Genomic DNA, 15457 nt, shown 5'->3' with positions numbered 1-15457 from the left:
AGATTGAAACAACGAGCAGAAGACCTGTGAACACAATTATGCAGTAACTCGGCAAGAAATAAAGAGGGTCTTTCGGGTTAAAAAACATATGCAGTCAAAAAGGTGTAATTTCACAAGCTTCAAACCTTATGTTCAAGCATAAAGTCTTCTAGAATATGATCTGTAGAAGTCGGAATGCCTCTGGTTTATAATGAGATGCTTTCCCCAAATATCAACCAGTGGTAACAATAAAAACCATCCAAACTCCCGCGCTGCTTTGTGTTTTATTATCTATAGCGATGCTCCCATTTATTAATATTTATGAATTTTCTTCTGTGGATTTTCAGAACACTGCCTCTTCCACACAATGCATAAAAAACCTGATCTTGGAGGATGACCTTTCAGAATAACTTTATTCTTATGCTAACACAGCTCATTCTTATTTTTAGTATACAGGAAATTCCACAGTAACACAATGTCTCAGAGTTACTGTGTTTATGCCGAGAGAGCTTTTTATGTAATATGAGGGGCTTTAATAAAGTTGTTGGGGGAAATTGAATTGAAAGGTAACAGCATTTTCCCATGAATTTTGGAAGTCCCCTCATGCAATCTGAAATTTATTTTCTTATTTTTCCGAGTTATACTCTTGTTGGCTATTATTAAAACTCAGTTACATACACCAAGATACTGCCCGCTGAGATACATTCACTTCATGAGGTTACAGAACTTATTGACATGAACTAATGTACAAATCTGGTGCAACCGCTGGGTAACTTATTTCTACACGACACGCAGTGTCAGTGACTTTATCTTTAATATAGTATTATAATGCAAACTGTATTTCAAACTGGAATCTTAAGCAAAAATTAGAATAATCATATGATAGCATTAAAAATTTGGTAGAATTGAATAATCTTGACCATACTGAATGCATACAGCCATAACTTTTCACAAACCAAACCAACTTGCTCAGAGAAGTCTTAACCAGGGGACATCCTGTTAATTTCAAATATGGACAACCCCTGAAAGGCATCGCTTTTAGATCTTCTTTGGTCCTCATGAGATGTAAGTGCCTTTCAATTTAGTCTTTACTGGAGCGATGATATACTTCACAGCTTTACCCTACATTGCTCTTATGCGCATCATCTTGTTACTACTCCCAATGGCCTCTAGCTGTGGAGCTCACCCTCCCGTTTCATAGATTAGGAAATGGGGTTGGAGAGGCTAGAGGACCTGCCCAAGGCCACACAGGTAACCAGCATCATGCAGGTGTTCTGACTTGAAGCCCAGCGTGCTTTCTGGGATATCTTGCTAGGAAAACCCTAATATGTTCCCGATGGTGGGCTCTTAGCGATGTGGAGCTGCAGTAAGAAAGCGCTCCTGCTGATTGATTGAGAGACTAAGCACAGGAGATAGTTATCAGTTAGAGACAGGTGAGTAGTAAAGGGTAGAAGCAGTGAAGTCAGAGAATGGAGAGATTTCTAATCGAGAGGCACTCATGCATGTCTAGCAGAGGATATTGTCACGCATGACTCAACAGAGGCTGGAGTCCGAGCTTGTTTATGGAAGCATCGTGCATGTCATATATGTAGTAAAGGATGCAAGGGTGAATCAAAGTGTATCCCCACACTATCATAGAAATCTGTATTAAATAAAACGATCAAAATGTAGAGCTAGTATTTCTCAACATATCCTCCATCTAGAGCTACCTACTTCTGAAGGCTTTTTCCATCTTGCTAAGCCTTCCCTAAGGAGTTCTGACCTCTTCCACTTACACCACATCAAAACAGCAGTTTCCCCATCCTGGACGGACTCAATCATGTCCCATTTGCAGGTTCTCTGAGTTTGGGGAACCAAAAGAATCCCTATTGTAAATCATGTAATCCAAAGCTGAAGGAAGGAATAGTATCAGGACCTGAATTGGAGAATCCGGTTTGCAGGAGGCTGTGCATGACAGCGGGAGTCCAAGATACATTTGTGGGAGCTACATAGGGAATATGCCTCCAGCGATTTCCCTCAGTCTGTAATAGAGGGACGAGGGGAAAGTGGTTACCAAACGGAGTGCATTGGCGAGATGGCTATAGAAGGTCAAAAGGATACACCTGGCTTGAATGGTTAAACCCATGTCAGCTGATCCCTCCTCCTCTGTTGCACGTTAGGCCTGATCTGGTTTTCAACATTTTCTGTATTCTGTTGTTGTTGTTGTTCCTATTGGGGTTTCTCTCAGCTGTGTTATGTCATTGGAGGTCACCCTCTTGAATTTGTGTTCTATGGTTTTCTGTTTTTCAGTGTAAGAACCCCAGGATCGATGAACCTGTAAGGACAGCAAGTAGAATGAGGGTTCAGGGGGTACAAGAGTGGGGTGGGGTGAAAAAGGGCTGATGTCAAGGAACATGAGAAGGAAAAGAGTGTCTTTAAACGGACGGTGGTAGCGATTGCTCAGGGCTGTGATGAGATTGACCGTGGAATGATATAATATCTGCATTAACTCCCAAAAGAATGGTTTGAAAAAAACTAAAAGAATCCTCAAAGGACACGATTTGGGCCGAAGGGTGGGGGGTGTCAGGTTCTCCAGTGACGTTCTCTCGAGCAGCCTTACAGTCGTCCGAGAATGAACAGACGCACTGTCATGGAGGGGGGGTGGGCAGGGATTCCTCCTGATTATTTTCAGGTTCTTTAAACTGCATCATCATCAGCCTCTGTGGTCGATGATCCTGCGTCCTTTGAGAAAATCGATCAAGATGAGCCTTTGAGAATCCCAAGGAGCAACCCTCAACCTCTTCCACACTGCCCTGAATTTCAGGGACCCAGTAGATCCCCTCAGAAACCTTGTTTTGTATTGTCCTGGTATACTGGATTGGGCTGATAAATTTAAGACACATTCCCCGCTACACTTTGTTCCATGAAGTTGTCTTTGTGAGCGCCGATTAGTGGAGAGAGAGCCCAGCTCTTGAACTAATGGACCTTCGTACAATGCGTGTGGTCTCCATGGAGCCACAGCTTGTTGAGTCCGAGGTGAACCATGTGCGAGCCCAGGCTCAGCAGCTATAGCATCCATGGTCCGTCTACAATCTTCTTCCACTCATTTCTGGGCTTCACCCACAGCTTCTCCTTTCTTAGATGGAAGCTCTTTCCTCCCTTGGTTATCCAGGAGGTCATCCGGGCCTTCTTGAAAATGCGTAACCAGACTAAAACCCGTGTTTTATAGGAACGGCATTCCCAGAAACTTGATGCAAAGCTGCAAGGATTTGAGAAGATGTCCGCTTGAATTTTGCTAATAATTTTATATGGACTCTTACCTCAAAGTTGTTTTATCCCTTGGCAGAAAAAAAAGATCCTTGTTTTTAAAGGCACCCTGATGCGACTAAAGAAGAGCCCTGTAGCATGTGGGGGCCTCTAACCTCAGGGTCAGAAGTTCAAAACCAACAACTTCTCTGTGGGAGAAAGATGAGGCTTTCGACCCTTATAAAGATTTAACAGGGTCCTCAAACTTTTTAAACAGGGGGCCAGTTCACTGTCCCTCAGACCCATTGGAGGGCTGGACTATAGTTAAAAGGAAAAAAAAACTATGAACAAATTCCTATGCACACTGCACATATCTTATTTTGAAGTAAAAACAGACGGGGCAAAAACACCTGGCGGGCCGGATAAATGTCCTCGCTGGGCCGCATGTGGCCCGCGGGCCTGAGGACGCCTGATTTCGAGTCTCAGAAGCCCATAGGGACCACTCTCCCCTATCCTGTGGGGTCATGATGAATTGGAATCGACTCAAGAGCAGTGAGTTGGTTTGATTTGGTCAAGACTAGGAAAACTGTCTTGACAGCAGTGAATTTTGAGTGAAGACAAATCTATTTCTGAAAGAACTTGTCTGTAGCCTTCGCCCACTTTTCCTAGAGATGTGCCTAATTCTATCTGTTTGGAATAAGCCCGTTCATGTATGGGTCAGACATGCTCCCATCCTCTGTCTTTACTTATTCTGACAGGAACTCTTGTTCCCACAGCATGTCTGTGCCAAGTTCAATACTATGTTGCAATGCCACACAGAATTCACAAATAATATTCACCATGAAGGGAGCTTATTAGGGAAGTTAACAGCTTACAAGCCAGAATCAGGAAGCACTACGGATACAGGGCTTTGTCCACCTCAGCACTTCTCCTCAACCAGTACCCTAGTCTTTGTCCAGGCCTCCGCCTCTCAGCCTTGTAGACCCTTGACCTCTGCGTCTGTCAGCCAGGAGGCTAGTCTCTGTTCTGCCTCACAGTGTCATAGTCTGGCCACTGCTCCTCTCGTGGTCTCCTCCCCGTTCTCTAATCTTGGCATGATTCCTTCGCTCTGCCCCTTGGTCTCCGTGCCATGGCTTCTGTGCCTCTAGTCCCCGACTTCAGGCAGAGATATCAAACATGCCCCACTGTTGGCTCTTCTTCTGATGTTCCTGGGACTTCTCCGTGTGTGTTTGCTTAGGAGATGGTTCATGTGGACATGGGTTTTCGTCCGTTAGCTGACTGTACCTCCAGGACACAAAGCGTGATAATCCTCTCCTGGAGGCCATTCTGAATGCATCCCATCACAATCCTCTCTATTAGCACAGCAAGGAACCCCTGGCCAAACGGGATTCTAACCGCAGACATAGAGGCTACAATAAATCGCATAAGAAATTATAGCTAGAAGGGCCATGTTAATTGACTACGTCCAGTGGACCTCAGGCTGGAGCTGGGGTCTGTCTCTCCATAGGCTAGTGTAGATAGACCGTGTTGGCAGTCAACGAAATTAGCCGGGAATCGAGGGAGATGGTGCCAGCAGTTTTATGGAAACCATTAAGATGGAGAGAATTTAGCTGGAAGGGAAGGCAGAAAGCAGACCCAGCCTTGTATGCCGCATGGGTTTGTACATTAACTTCTAGGTGACGGATTATGTCATTATTTCTAGGAAAATGTCCATGGATGTGATTTTGAGAAAATAGTTACATTTTAACAAGGTTCTTGGTTTATTTTTGCAACTATTAATGATAAACGGTCATGAGCCGGTTGGGATTGGGTTGACTCTGGTCCATGGCAAACCCAAGTGTGTCAGGGTAGACATGCTCGTGTTCTGTGGGGTTTGCTTGGCTGTGTTTTCCGAAGTGGAACGCCAGGGCTTTCTCTCAAGGATCCTCTGGGTAGACAAAAATCTCTAACCTACTGGTGAGCTGCCTAGCTGGCTAACTATTGCACCAACCATACTAACATCACTACCACGGGCTTAATTCCAGTTCATAGAGAACCTTTAAGGACTCCAGTTAATCAAGAGGTGTATATATTGCATACACCGGTGTATAGTGTACACACCTGAACTCTGGTTTATTTTTGGTTCCAATTAAAACAAGGAAACAAGCAACATTGACCGCTACAATAATAGCTTGGAATAGCACAGTGTTCATTCGACCAAGTAGTTATTCTCTAAAATATTTTGATCATGGAAGAATTAATTTACCAATCACTGGCCTCTGTTTAAAAACAAAACAAAAAATTCCCCCAAACACAAGAAAAAGATGCAGGAACGTAAACTGTGCTGCTCATCTTTGAATTTTTCTCTGGTAAAATCCATGTAGTTAGTTAGAAAATAGCCCCACCTTGTGACCAAAATTCAGCTAATTGGGTCAAAAGAACAACAACAACAAAAAATTGTGTAGGCAAATCTCCATAAAGGAGGAAGCGGGAAAACAGGAAAAGGCTGCCCTCTGCAGGACAATGTTATTGTTGCATTTCTTTGATTAGAAATGCTGATGCACTCAGAACCAGAAAACCTGTCACTGCCTGGAGTCCTTGTGACTCCCAGCGACCCCATAGGACAGGGTAGAACTGCCCCCGTGGGTTTCTGAGACTGTAAAGCCTCCTTTCTCCCATGGAACCAATAGTGGTTTTGGACTGCTGACCTTGCAGTTAGCAACCTAGTCTGTCATCACCACACCGCCAGGGCTCCTAACTGGTGCCGAATGCCCCTTTATTTATGTTGGCATAGTTAATTTTGATTGTTGAGCCTGCGTTCCAAAGCGAAATCCATACAGGATATACCTTGTAGGAACTTTTACGATCTGTCGCTTTATTTTTTCCCTGTATTCATTCTTGGCCCCTCCTATCATGCAGAAGATGAAGTAATCATACCCAGCATGTCAGCCCGATTGTGCTCAAAAGCTTTCAGCTGCAACTCGTTAATGGACAGTGAGGGGAGACTGGGAAAGACAAAGCAGGAAATTAATAAGATTCCTTTAAAACGAAATATTTTCAAACCAGAATGCTTCAAGAACCCCCCCCCCCAATCTATTTGAAGCAATAGCACAGTTATTTGGGGGTCATAGTAACTGATGGGCTTAGTCCTCTCAAATGCTAAGGAAAGTCTAAAGTCTACGATTGTTTTCAACGTAAATCACAATTTAGCTTTAGTATTGAGAAACCTATGAAGCAATTCACTGATGCATTTGTTTCATCCCTGCAAAACTGCAGAATGCTAAAACAAAACAAACATAGCATAACTGTGTAAAGAGGAACCGAGACTGACACATTGATCCTATTCTCCCAAACAACAATACTAAAATGTTCTGATTCTTTTCCTTAACATGGATTAACTGACTGCTAACAGTAAGCCAGGCATGATGCTAAGCACGCTACACATCCCCTGTTGTTATGGTTCACATTTTAGAATTAAAGAATCTGTCTTAAAGAACCTATGTACTCAAGAACAAGCCTCTGGCTTTGAATGACAACACTTGTTGGGAAGCTAAACTGATGACTTGCCTTAATTACAGCCCTCTTTATTTTACAGCGGTCTCTAGTTTGGTCCCGGGTCTTCAGCCCAATACGTAGCAGCTGGATAAAGAGCTAGCTTCCACATTACATAAATCCCAAATTGCTCGACAAAGACGTTGTTCACTGAGCTCACCAGGGTCAATCAAAAGTCAAAGGGGAAGAATAGTGTGGTATTTTGTCCAAGAGGGAAAGGCAAGGATCCAGCCTGGGAAGACTAGGCTCTGGTGAAAGCGGGGCTTTAGACTTTCTGGTGCTGTTAAGTATGACATAAAATGATTGTACTCTTTGGCATCTGGAATCCGGGTTCATTCTGGTTTGGTTCAACTCAAGCATTAGGGCTCTGGATCTGGTTGAGAAGGAACAGAGTAGTTTTCTCTGGTCTGCACCAGGTCTGGAAACTCGCCTTGGTCTTAATCTGTAATGCACATTTCTCTCCCCCTCTCTCACTCTCCCTCCCACCCCCCTATCCCTTTCCCCCTCTCTTCTTCTCTGTCTATAATTTCCTCACCAACTCTTTTCTGGGTGGGAGCCCTGCTCAGAGCAGACACTGAACTAATATTTATTGGATGAGTGGAGGAAGTGGTACATAAACCCCTTACAGGATGAAGAGGAAGCCGTTAGAGAAAGGAGAAGGACGCACTCCCAGGTAGAGAGGAGAGAAAGGACGAACGCTGGGCACCGTGAAGCTGGGTGTGACCGACTCAAGGGCTGGGTAGGCGGTGCAGCTTGTCGGAGTGAATAGCCAAACACCTGCTTAGCTTAGCCTGTTAGGCTGGTTTGAATCCTGCCTCCACCTGTCACCAGCTGTGTGTCTTTGGGCACGTTACGTAGCCTCTCTGGATCTACCTCATGAATAAACACTAATCACCTAAGATGTATGGAGAACCATCAGGACAACTTGGTGAGGACTCGCTAACTGGGAACTCAGCCTGTGGGCTGAGTAGTAGCTGTTTAAGACAGTAAAGCACCAGATCCCCAAACAGATTCCTCTAGAAAAAGAAAACAACTAAAGTTTTATTTGGAGAGCTTTAGAAGGGGAGGAGAGGTTTGTTTTTTTTTGGGGGGGGGACTTTTGGTAGTGGAGGGATGAGGGGTGATGGAGTGAGAGTAGACAGGAAGAATCCACAGATTTGGAGGGCGTTGGGGAGTTTGGTTGTGGACACTGATGGTGATTTGGGACCTACTGAATTGGAAGACAGCATTGTTGTTGTTCTTCAGTGTCCTCGAGTCTATTTCCACTCTCAGCGACTCCATCCGCCGAAGCAGTAGAGCCTCCCCAAAGGGTTCCTTAGCTACCATCTCTGCAGGAGCCCACTGCCTGGCCTTTCTCTCACAAGACCGTTGGGTGGGCCTGATCTGCCCATCTCCCCATTTGTTAGCAGTGAGCTCTTACACTTGTGCCACCGCCTGCAGGAGCTCCCTTTGAAGAGATTAGCCAAGTGGAGAAGCTTGCTCAGTAAGCAAAGCCGAGGCAGGTTTGGTATTTCTCTGAGACACCAGAGCCGCTTGGTAAGAACCCTAGAAAATCTACCAATTGGAGTTGTTGATCCACGTGGAACAAAAAGCAACAATTCGGGGTTGCTTCTTAAGGAGGCTTCCCATGCCTCAGTCATAGATAAAAGTATCAGCAGGAGGAAGTACGCGGTGTCTAGAAAATGGTGGCGTGCAGAGAATGTTTTGGCAATTAACGAACTTTATCATTCATTGCCAGATGTGGGAACAGCTGAACTGCGGGCACCACTGAGATCAAAGGCGGGCAAATTGCTGATTCCAGTATATATTTGAGGAGTTTGTTCTTTGATATATATTTTTTGCAATGCCCTGCCATTGGCTGGGTCACAAAATTGCCTTTAGTCATTTGCATGTGTGCATTTTGACATAAATATTCACATGGGAGTATAGGTCCTACCAGACAGGAAGCTTGAAATAACAGGGATGTATTGTTTCTCCACTTGGACTCCCGACATCCACGCCAACAGGTTGGCCATGCCAGGCTCCCTCTGAAGTCTAGAGAAGATTCTTTCTCATCTCTCCCTGCTTCTGGTAGAACGAGGAGCGTTGTGGGTCGTAGATGTGGCCTCACATGGTTTTCCTATCTGCCTGCTTGTTTCTCTCTGTCCCTTCTCTATAAGGGCACCACCCTGACTGGATAAGCCCCATCCTACTCCTGTATGGTGTTGGGAGCGCAAGTCAACCCCAACCCACAGCTCCCCAGTGGGACCAAGTGGAATTGTCCCACAGGACATCTGGGCTGTGATTCCGTGGTTAAGGATGCTGCTGTATCTCTCTCCCGTGGGGCTGCTGGGTGGGCCATTCGGTTCGCTGCCTTGTGCTTAGGCGCTGTGCTGTCAGGTCTCTGCTCTGGCTTTGTGTGAATGGAGCATCAAAGACAGCTCCTTCCAGATTGGGTAGAGTGAACTTTCTTAATGACCCTCTTCTATCCATGTCTCTGTCACTTCCATGAGATGATTGGGTGGGGCGACGCAAACACGGCATGTGTACCATGAATAGAGGGAATCGTTAGGTGTCATGCGAATGAGCCGGCTTGGCAGGGGGGAGAGAAATCCCGGGGCCATTGGAAGAAAAGCCATCAGTGTAGCACGTTCTAGATCTCTGTCTGCTGTCTGAATGGCAGAGGCTGAGACCAGAGGCAGCAGAGGCCAAGGCAGGGAGACTGAAAGGGAACAGAGGCGCAACACTGAAACTACGAGGCCGTGAGGCAGAGCAGCAGGCAGGCAGCGGCCAAGGGACCACGTGGCTGAGAGCCTGAGGACTGGAGGGAGACATGGCTACTCGCCGAGGAAAGGGCTTGCTGTGGGACACCTGTGTCCTTACTGGTTACTGCTCGGGGCTTGTGGTAACCTGGCCACCCCCCCTGGTCACTCCCCTTGCTGTGAGTCTTGCTGTGAGCTCTGTGCGCGTACTGCAACAAACGCTCAAACCCAGCACAGAAGGCGAGTGCCGTGGGAGGAGCAGTGGGTGTCCGAACAGGTAAAGAGAGATGGAGGGTGGCAGCATGTCTGACCTCTGCCTTGTGACAACAGGGAAGCCAGAAGAGGTCATGGTCATCTATGGCCTTCCGTGCGGTTTTCGGCACCAGAGGGTCCCATTCATGGGCACCAGAGGCTGAGACTCCAGCATCCCTTTGCGGGAGAACATGAGTCAACTCCTAACAATATATCTATAGAGTCTTCATACTGTACACCTTTTAGTCCTTCAAAACAGTACTGTGCGGTTACAATTTGTCAACTTTCTCCCACAGGTATCTCAGATGAATATATAACACCCATGTTTAGTTTTTACAAAAGCGTTGGAGAACTGAAGATGACTCAAGAGGAGTATGCTTTGCTTACCGCGATTGTTATCCTCTCTCCAGGTAAACTCCATGTTATGCTCGGTACTCTGGACCACCCATTTCTCCTCCGTGTTATAGTAGTGATGTTACTGTAGGGGAAAGAGACCTGTAATCCTACCACTCAAAACCAACTCCTCTTAGCACGTAGCACTTCTGTCTTTTCTCTAAGCCTCATATTCATTCATTCATTCATTCATTCATTCAATAAATGCATATTGAACAGCTACTAGGTGATAAACATGGTTCTAGAGCATAAATTTCCAAACTTAGTTGACCCACTGCCCATTTTTAGAAAGCAGTTTACCCAGTGTCCCCCTGGCACTTTGGTTCTATAGCCCATGATTTGGGCTAAAGGGCAGGTGTCTGCTTTTGCCGCCCTCCCTGGATTGTTCCCGTACCGCCCAGGGAGGGTGTCGCCCACTTGGGGAAGCACTGTTCGAGATGATGAGGGTACAGCAATGAGAACAGGCAGGCTCTCGTTCCCGGGGATTGGCCTTTTCTAGCGGGTGGGCAGATGATAAAGGAACAGTAACTTTTGAGGAAGTGGTAAGTTCTCCACAAAAGAAAGATGAGGCTGCAAGGAAAGTACGTGCTAGAGAATACGTCTTGAAAGGATTGACATCCGAGCAGGGACCGGAATAGCATCACATGCTGTTAGCGTAGTAGTGAACATACAATGTCCATCGATGTAGGCGTGTATGCGAGTGTGTGCTGGTAAGGGAAGGTGGCGGTGATGACAATGGCCCGAACCATTGTTGAGTCAGTTCTGACTCACAGCGACCCCAGGTTGCAGAGTGGAACTGCTATCGGGGGTTTCAATACTGGCATTTCAGACGTAGATCACACCTTTCCTATGAAGCGCCTCTCATGAAGAGGCAGCCATGCTGCTTATACCAAGGAGCCCGATTTGAGGTGCCTCTGGGTGGGCTCAGAGTGCCAACCTCGTGGTTAGCAGGCTCGCGAATCACCGTTTTTGTCACCCAGGGGCTTCTTGAACCTTTTACATTTTTAAAATTCACATTTCTTACAAAGTAGTTCCCCATGTCTTCAAAGAACTATATTGGCAAAGTTCTTTGTAGTACACACATTACAGTCTGCTATGTGGATGGACACGAACTTATTACCTCTTTAGCGTATCTTTAGAAATTCCTGTTTCCCATTTTTGCAGTTCTGAAAATGTGGACATGAATGCCACTGTGCATAAGTCTTTTTAGTTTATTTTAACTCATTTGAGAGGAAGCAATGCCATGTTTAGGCTTTATGCCACGTAACAAAGCTACACATGCAAGGCATACCACACTGAACAGTAGCTTTGCCTTCCTTCTATACACAATCCGGATGCAGAAGCTAATCATGTTATTGGCATTACCATGGGGAAAAATTTGTTTTTTTAAAGAGAGTAGTACCTAGTAAAACTATGTATGCATCTCTCTCCTGCTCCAGCAATTCAATTCCTGCCAAATGAAACCTTCTAGCTATCAAAAAGATGAGTAGAAGTGAAGGGAGACATGGGACAGGGAAAGATATAACAAAATAATAATTTATAAATTATCAAGGGCTCATGAGGGCAGCGGGGATGGAAGGGAAAAAAAGAGGACCTGATGCAAAGGGCTTAAGTGGAGAGCAAATACTTTGAAATTGATGAGGGCAAAGAATGTACAGATGCGCTTTACACAATTGATGTATGTATATGTATGGATTGTGATAAGAGTTGTATGAGTCCCTAATAAAATGTTTTAAAAAAGATGAGAAGAACATTCACAGCTGCTTTATTAATAATCAACTACTGAAAATCACCCAGATGTCAGTCAACGGTAGAATGAACAAATTATGCTATCGTCACCGAATAAAATATTGTGTGATGGCAATAAGAAAAAGAGCAAAAAACTGTTACATAAAATAGATGCAGCTCACAGGTAACACACTGAGTAGGTGCCAGGCCAATAAGCAAGCACACACTGTACTAGTCAGCTTGTTTCAGTCACGGAAACAGACCGGACAATCTAAGGTGGTGGAGAGAGCATACGGGCTACCTCTAGAGGCATCTGTTGAATGAGACCTTAGGGAGTCTTTCTGGGAGGTGTCAATATTCTAAGTCTCCAGCTACCTGTCATCAGCTGGGTTGGCTTTGGTTGTGGTTGAGTTGATTCCAACTCACGACAGCCTCACAGGTGCAGGGGAGAACTGCCCCCAAAGGTTTTCAAGGCTTTGACCTTGCAGAAACAGACCACCAGGCCTTTCCAGCCAGCCTTCTGCTTAGCAGTTGCGTACATAACCATGTGTGGCCCTCAGAGACCCCACCTGGGCATCTATGTGCATAGAAATCAATCAAGTCGAACATAACTATTGTGTAGCTATGTATCACATTTCTACGTTCCTCTCCAAAGAGTTGGGACCTCGCTTAATACGTTCCCCCCTTTTCCATTGGAATTTCATTCCATTCTCCGCTTCCGCACAGACAGACAATACATCAAGGACAGAGAGGCTGTGGAGAAGCTGCAGGAGCCACTGCTGGAAGTGCTGCAGAAGTTGTGCAAGATTCGTCAACCCGAGAATCCTCAACACTTTGCCTGTCTCCTGGGTCGCCTAACCGAACTCCGGACGTTCAACCATCACCACGCGGAGATGCTGATGTCCTGGAGAGTCAATGACCACAAGTTCACCCCCCTGCTCTGTGAAATCTGGGATGTGCAGTGAACAGGGCATGGGCAGGGAACGGGGTTAGCTCCTGATTTCTCTTGGAACAGAAGTTCGATGTATAGCTTTCCTCTATTTCACTTGTACCTGGTTCCACTGAAGGATTACCACACCTCATGCTTCCCCCCCTCCCCCCCTCACAAACACACATACATCTTTTTTTAATGTTTTAATGTGGTTTGGGTAAAAGTTTGCAGAGAAAGTTAGTTTTCCGGTCAATGATGTATACACATCTTGTATGACATGGGGGGCAATCTACACAATGCAACATCATGCTTCCCATTTCCTCCCTGAGCTCCCCTGTCTTTTCAAGCAGTCTTTGCCCCCCTGGAGCTGATGATACTGAGGAGTTATGTTCCTCCCTGGTGATATTGTTTTATTGTTCCCTTTAGAGACTTATTTGCCTGGAAGTTGATCCTGAGGCCAGGGGAAGGGGTGAGTTCAGGACTAGACTTTTAATGGCTGTCCTCGGGTCACAGTCTCAGGGGATTTCCTAATCTCTACCAGATTAGTACGTCAGATCTTTGCTGCCATTATTTTGAATTTTGTCTTACCTTTTCCCCCTCCTCCCACCGTGTCCTGGACCTCTTACTGTGTTCCTCGGCAGAGGGTCAGTGGTAGTAGCCGGGCACCCTCCAGTTCTTCCCATCTCAGGCTTGCTGAGGCCATGGTTTGACTGGTCTGTTAGTCCTTTAGCCAAGTTACTTCCTTGATGCTTTGATTTTCTCCACTCATCTTGGCTCCTTGTGGGGCGAGACCAAGAGCTGCCTAGTAGACGGCCACTTAAAAAAAAACGTGAACACCTTCAGCCCGAAGTGGGATATAGACTATTGCCTTTGTGAACTGTCATGCAAGTTGATCCAGGAGTCCCCTGAGATTGGGTCCCACACAAGAATCTTGATGTATATAGTAATTGTATACCGTCCATAATTGTAAATAAGAGTTTAGATAGAGTGACTTTCTCTATATTGTATTTTAAAAGACTTCGGGGAATCTGTCATTCCCATTGACACATCCTGTTTGCCTAATTAAATTGCTACTTCAGGCCTATCTATTATAAAGGGCAAGGATCTCATGTTGCTCTGCATGTTACCTATTTCATATATTTTATTAAAGAGCTGTGTTCAATGCTAGCAATAAAACAAGCCTGTCAATAGGTTTTCTTGGGAGGCGGGTGGGGTGGGACTCAAATAGAAAAATATACCAACTCTTATTTATTTAAATGGTGACAACCCCTTAACCTAAGGTGGATAATTTTGAGAAAGAGAAATTCTCGCAAATGGTACTATGTCATCTCTGAAGAACTATCATTCATTCGTAACGGTTGTCTGAACATTTCAATTTCGCAGCATGCAATATAGAAGTTAGTAATTCTCACAGGAAATACTGCTTCGCGCTATCAGCATTTATAAATTGAGTCCACAGACACTGGACAGCAAAGGGACAGTCCCTTATCGCCTTCTAAAATGCTCGCGGTTGGCTTCGGTGCACATCATTCATCAATTTGGTTGCTTATTTTGCTCTGCCCTTTTGAGAACACGCCTACAGCTGGGCGCACACCTGTTGTGTATTTCCCCTCCAGCAGGAATTGTTCATTTCCTGCCTCCATTCCTCTCCCCCTGATTCTTTAGGGACTGTACGAAAACACCATCGTCACACACTGGGACGGAGCCCGGGTGGCGCGGCGCTTACAGTTGGCACCACCAGCAGCCGCACGGCAGAAGGGCGTGGCCCTCTGCTTCCGGAGAGATGAGGCTGAAACAAACTCGCTGCCATGGAGTGGCTTCCTATAGGACAGCCCCCGTGGGGCAGAGGAGGACTGCCCTGGATTCGGAGGCCCTACGGCGTTACAGGAGCAGAGCCTGCTGCCCTTGCCGTTGGAAGCCCCACTGCACCCACTACAGTGCCAGCACCCACTCCTGTAAAGATTTCAGCCTGGGGTGAAGATCGTCCTGCCCTATAGGGTCACCGGGGGTCAGAATGGACTCTACAGCAGGTGTATGTGTGTGTGTGTGTGTGTGTGTGTGCGTGTTAGGGGGTGTTGACATCTTGACATCTGACAAAATAGAATCTACTTAAGGAGCGACAGATTTTTTTTTCCTTTCTGGTATTAAAATCCTAGGCCTTCTCCGAGATCTTAAAACCAGTGGGACAAGGAGCGGGATGGGGCTCGTGTCAATTGGATTCCATCTGATATAGCACACGGCTTGAGTTCTCGTGGTGCACGAGTGTTTTGCTAGCCTCAGTGGGGGATACAAGGAGCCCCGGCGGCTCCATGGGTTAAGTGTTCAGCTGCTAACTGCAAAGTCGGTGGCACAAACCACTGCTCCTTGGGAGCACACGGTGCTAAGCTGCTTCCCTAATGAGTGGCCATCTCAGCAACCCCAAGGAGAAGTTCCGCTCTGTTCCCTGCAGTGCCTCTGAGTCAGAGTCAACAGTGGGCTTGGTCTGGGAACGCTGATGATTAAGACAGTCTGCCCAGAAAAGCCATGTGCTCGCTCACCAGGAAAGTCTCGTGACGGGGGTGGCACGGCGGGGCTTCAGAGGGTGACAGGACATCCATGGGGCAGGGTAAGAGGGAAGGAAGAAGGGGCAGGGCCAGAAGGCAGAAGGCGGGTGACTGTGGACCTATTAAAGGACTAT

The 15457-nt window shown here is 46.1% G+C and overlaps 1 protein-coding gene across 2 annotated transcripts in view; it reads left to right on the top strand.

Annotated features, from left to right (window-relative positions):
- The window catches only part of NR1H4 (nuclear receptor subfamily 1 group H member 4), a 104117-nt gene extending 90158 nt beyond the window's left edge, over positions 1-13959 (top strand). For both annotated transcript variants that reach the window (XM_075552718.1, XM_075552717.1), the window contains exons 9-10: positions 10025-10138; positions 12576-13959. In XM_075552718.1, coding sequence (XP_075408833.1) covers positions 10025-10138; positions 12576-12814 — 353 coding nt within the window. In that variant the 3' untranslated portion in view covers positions 12815-13959. The remainder of the gene's footprint in view (positions 1-10024; positions 10139-12575) is intronic.
- Positions 13960-15457: the final 1498 nt, after the last annotated feature.

The sequence above is a fragment of the Tenrec ecaudatus genome, chromosome 6, assembly GCF_050624435.1.
Source record: "Tenrec ecaudatus isolate mTenEca1 chromosome 6, mTenEca1.hap1, whole genome shotgun sequence".
In the NCBI taxonomy this organism is placed as follows: Eukaryota; Metazoa; Chordata; class Mammalia; order Afrosoricida; family Tenrecidae; genus Tenrec; species Tenrec ecaudatus.
The sequence above is the reverse complement of the archived record's forward strand: the minus strand, read 5'-3'. Positions and strand labels throughout refer to the sequence as shown.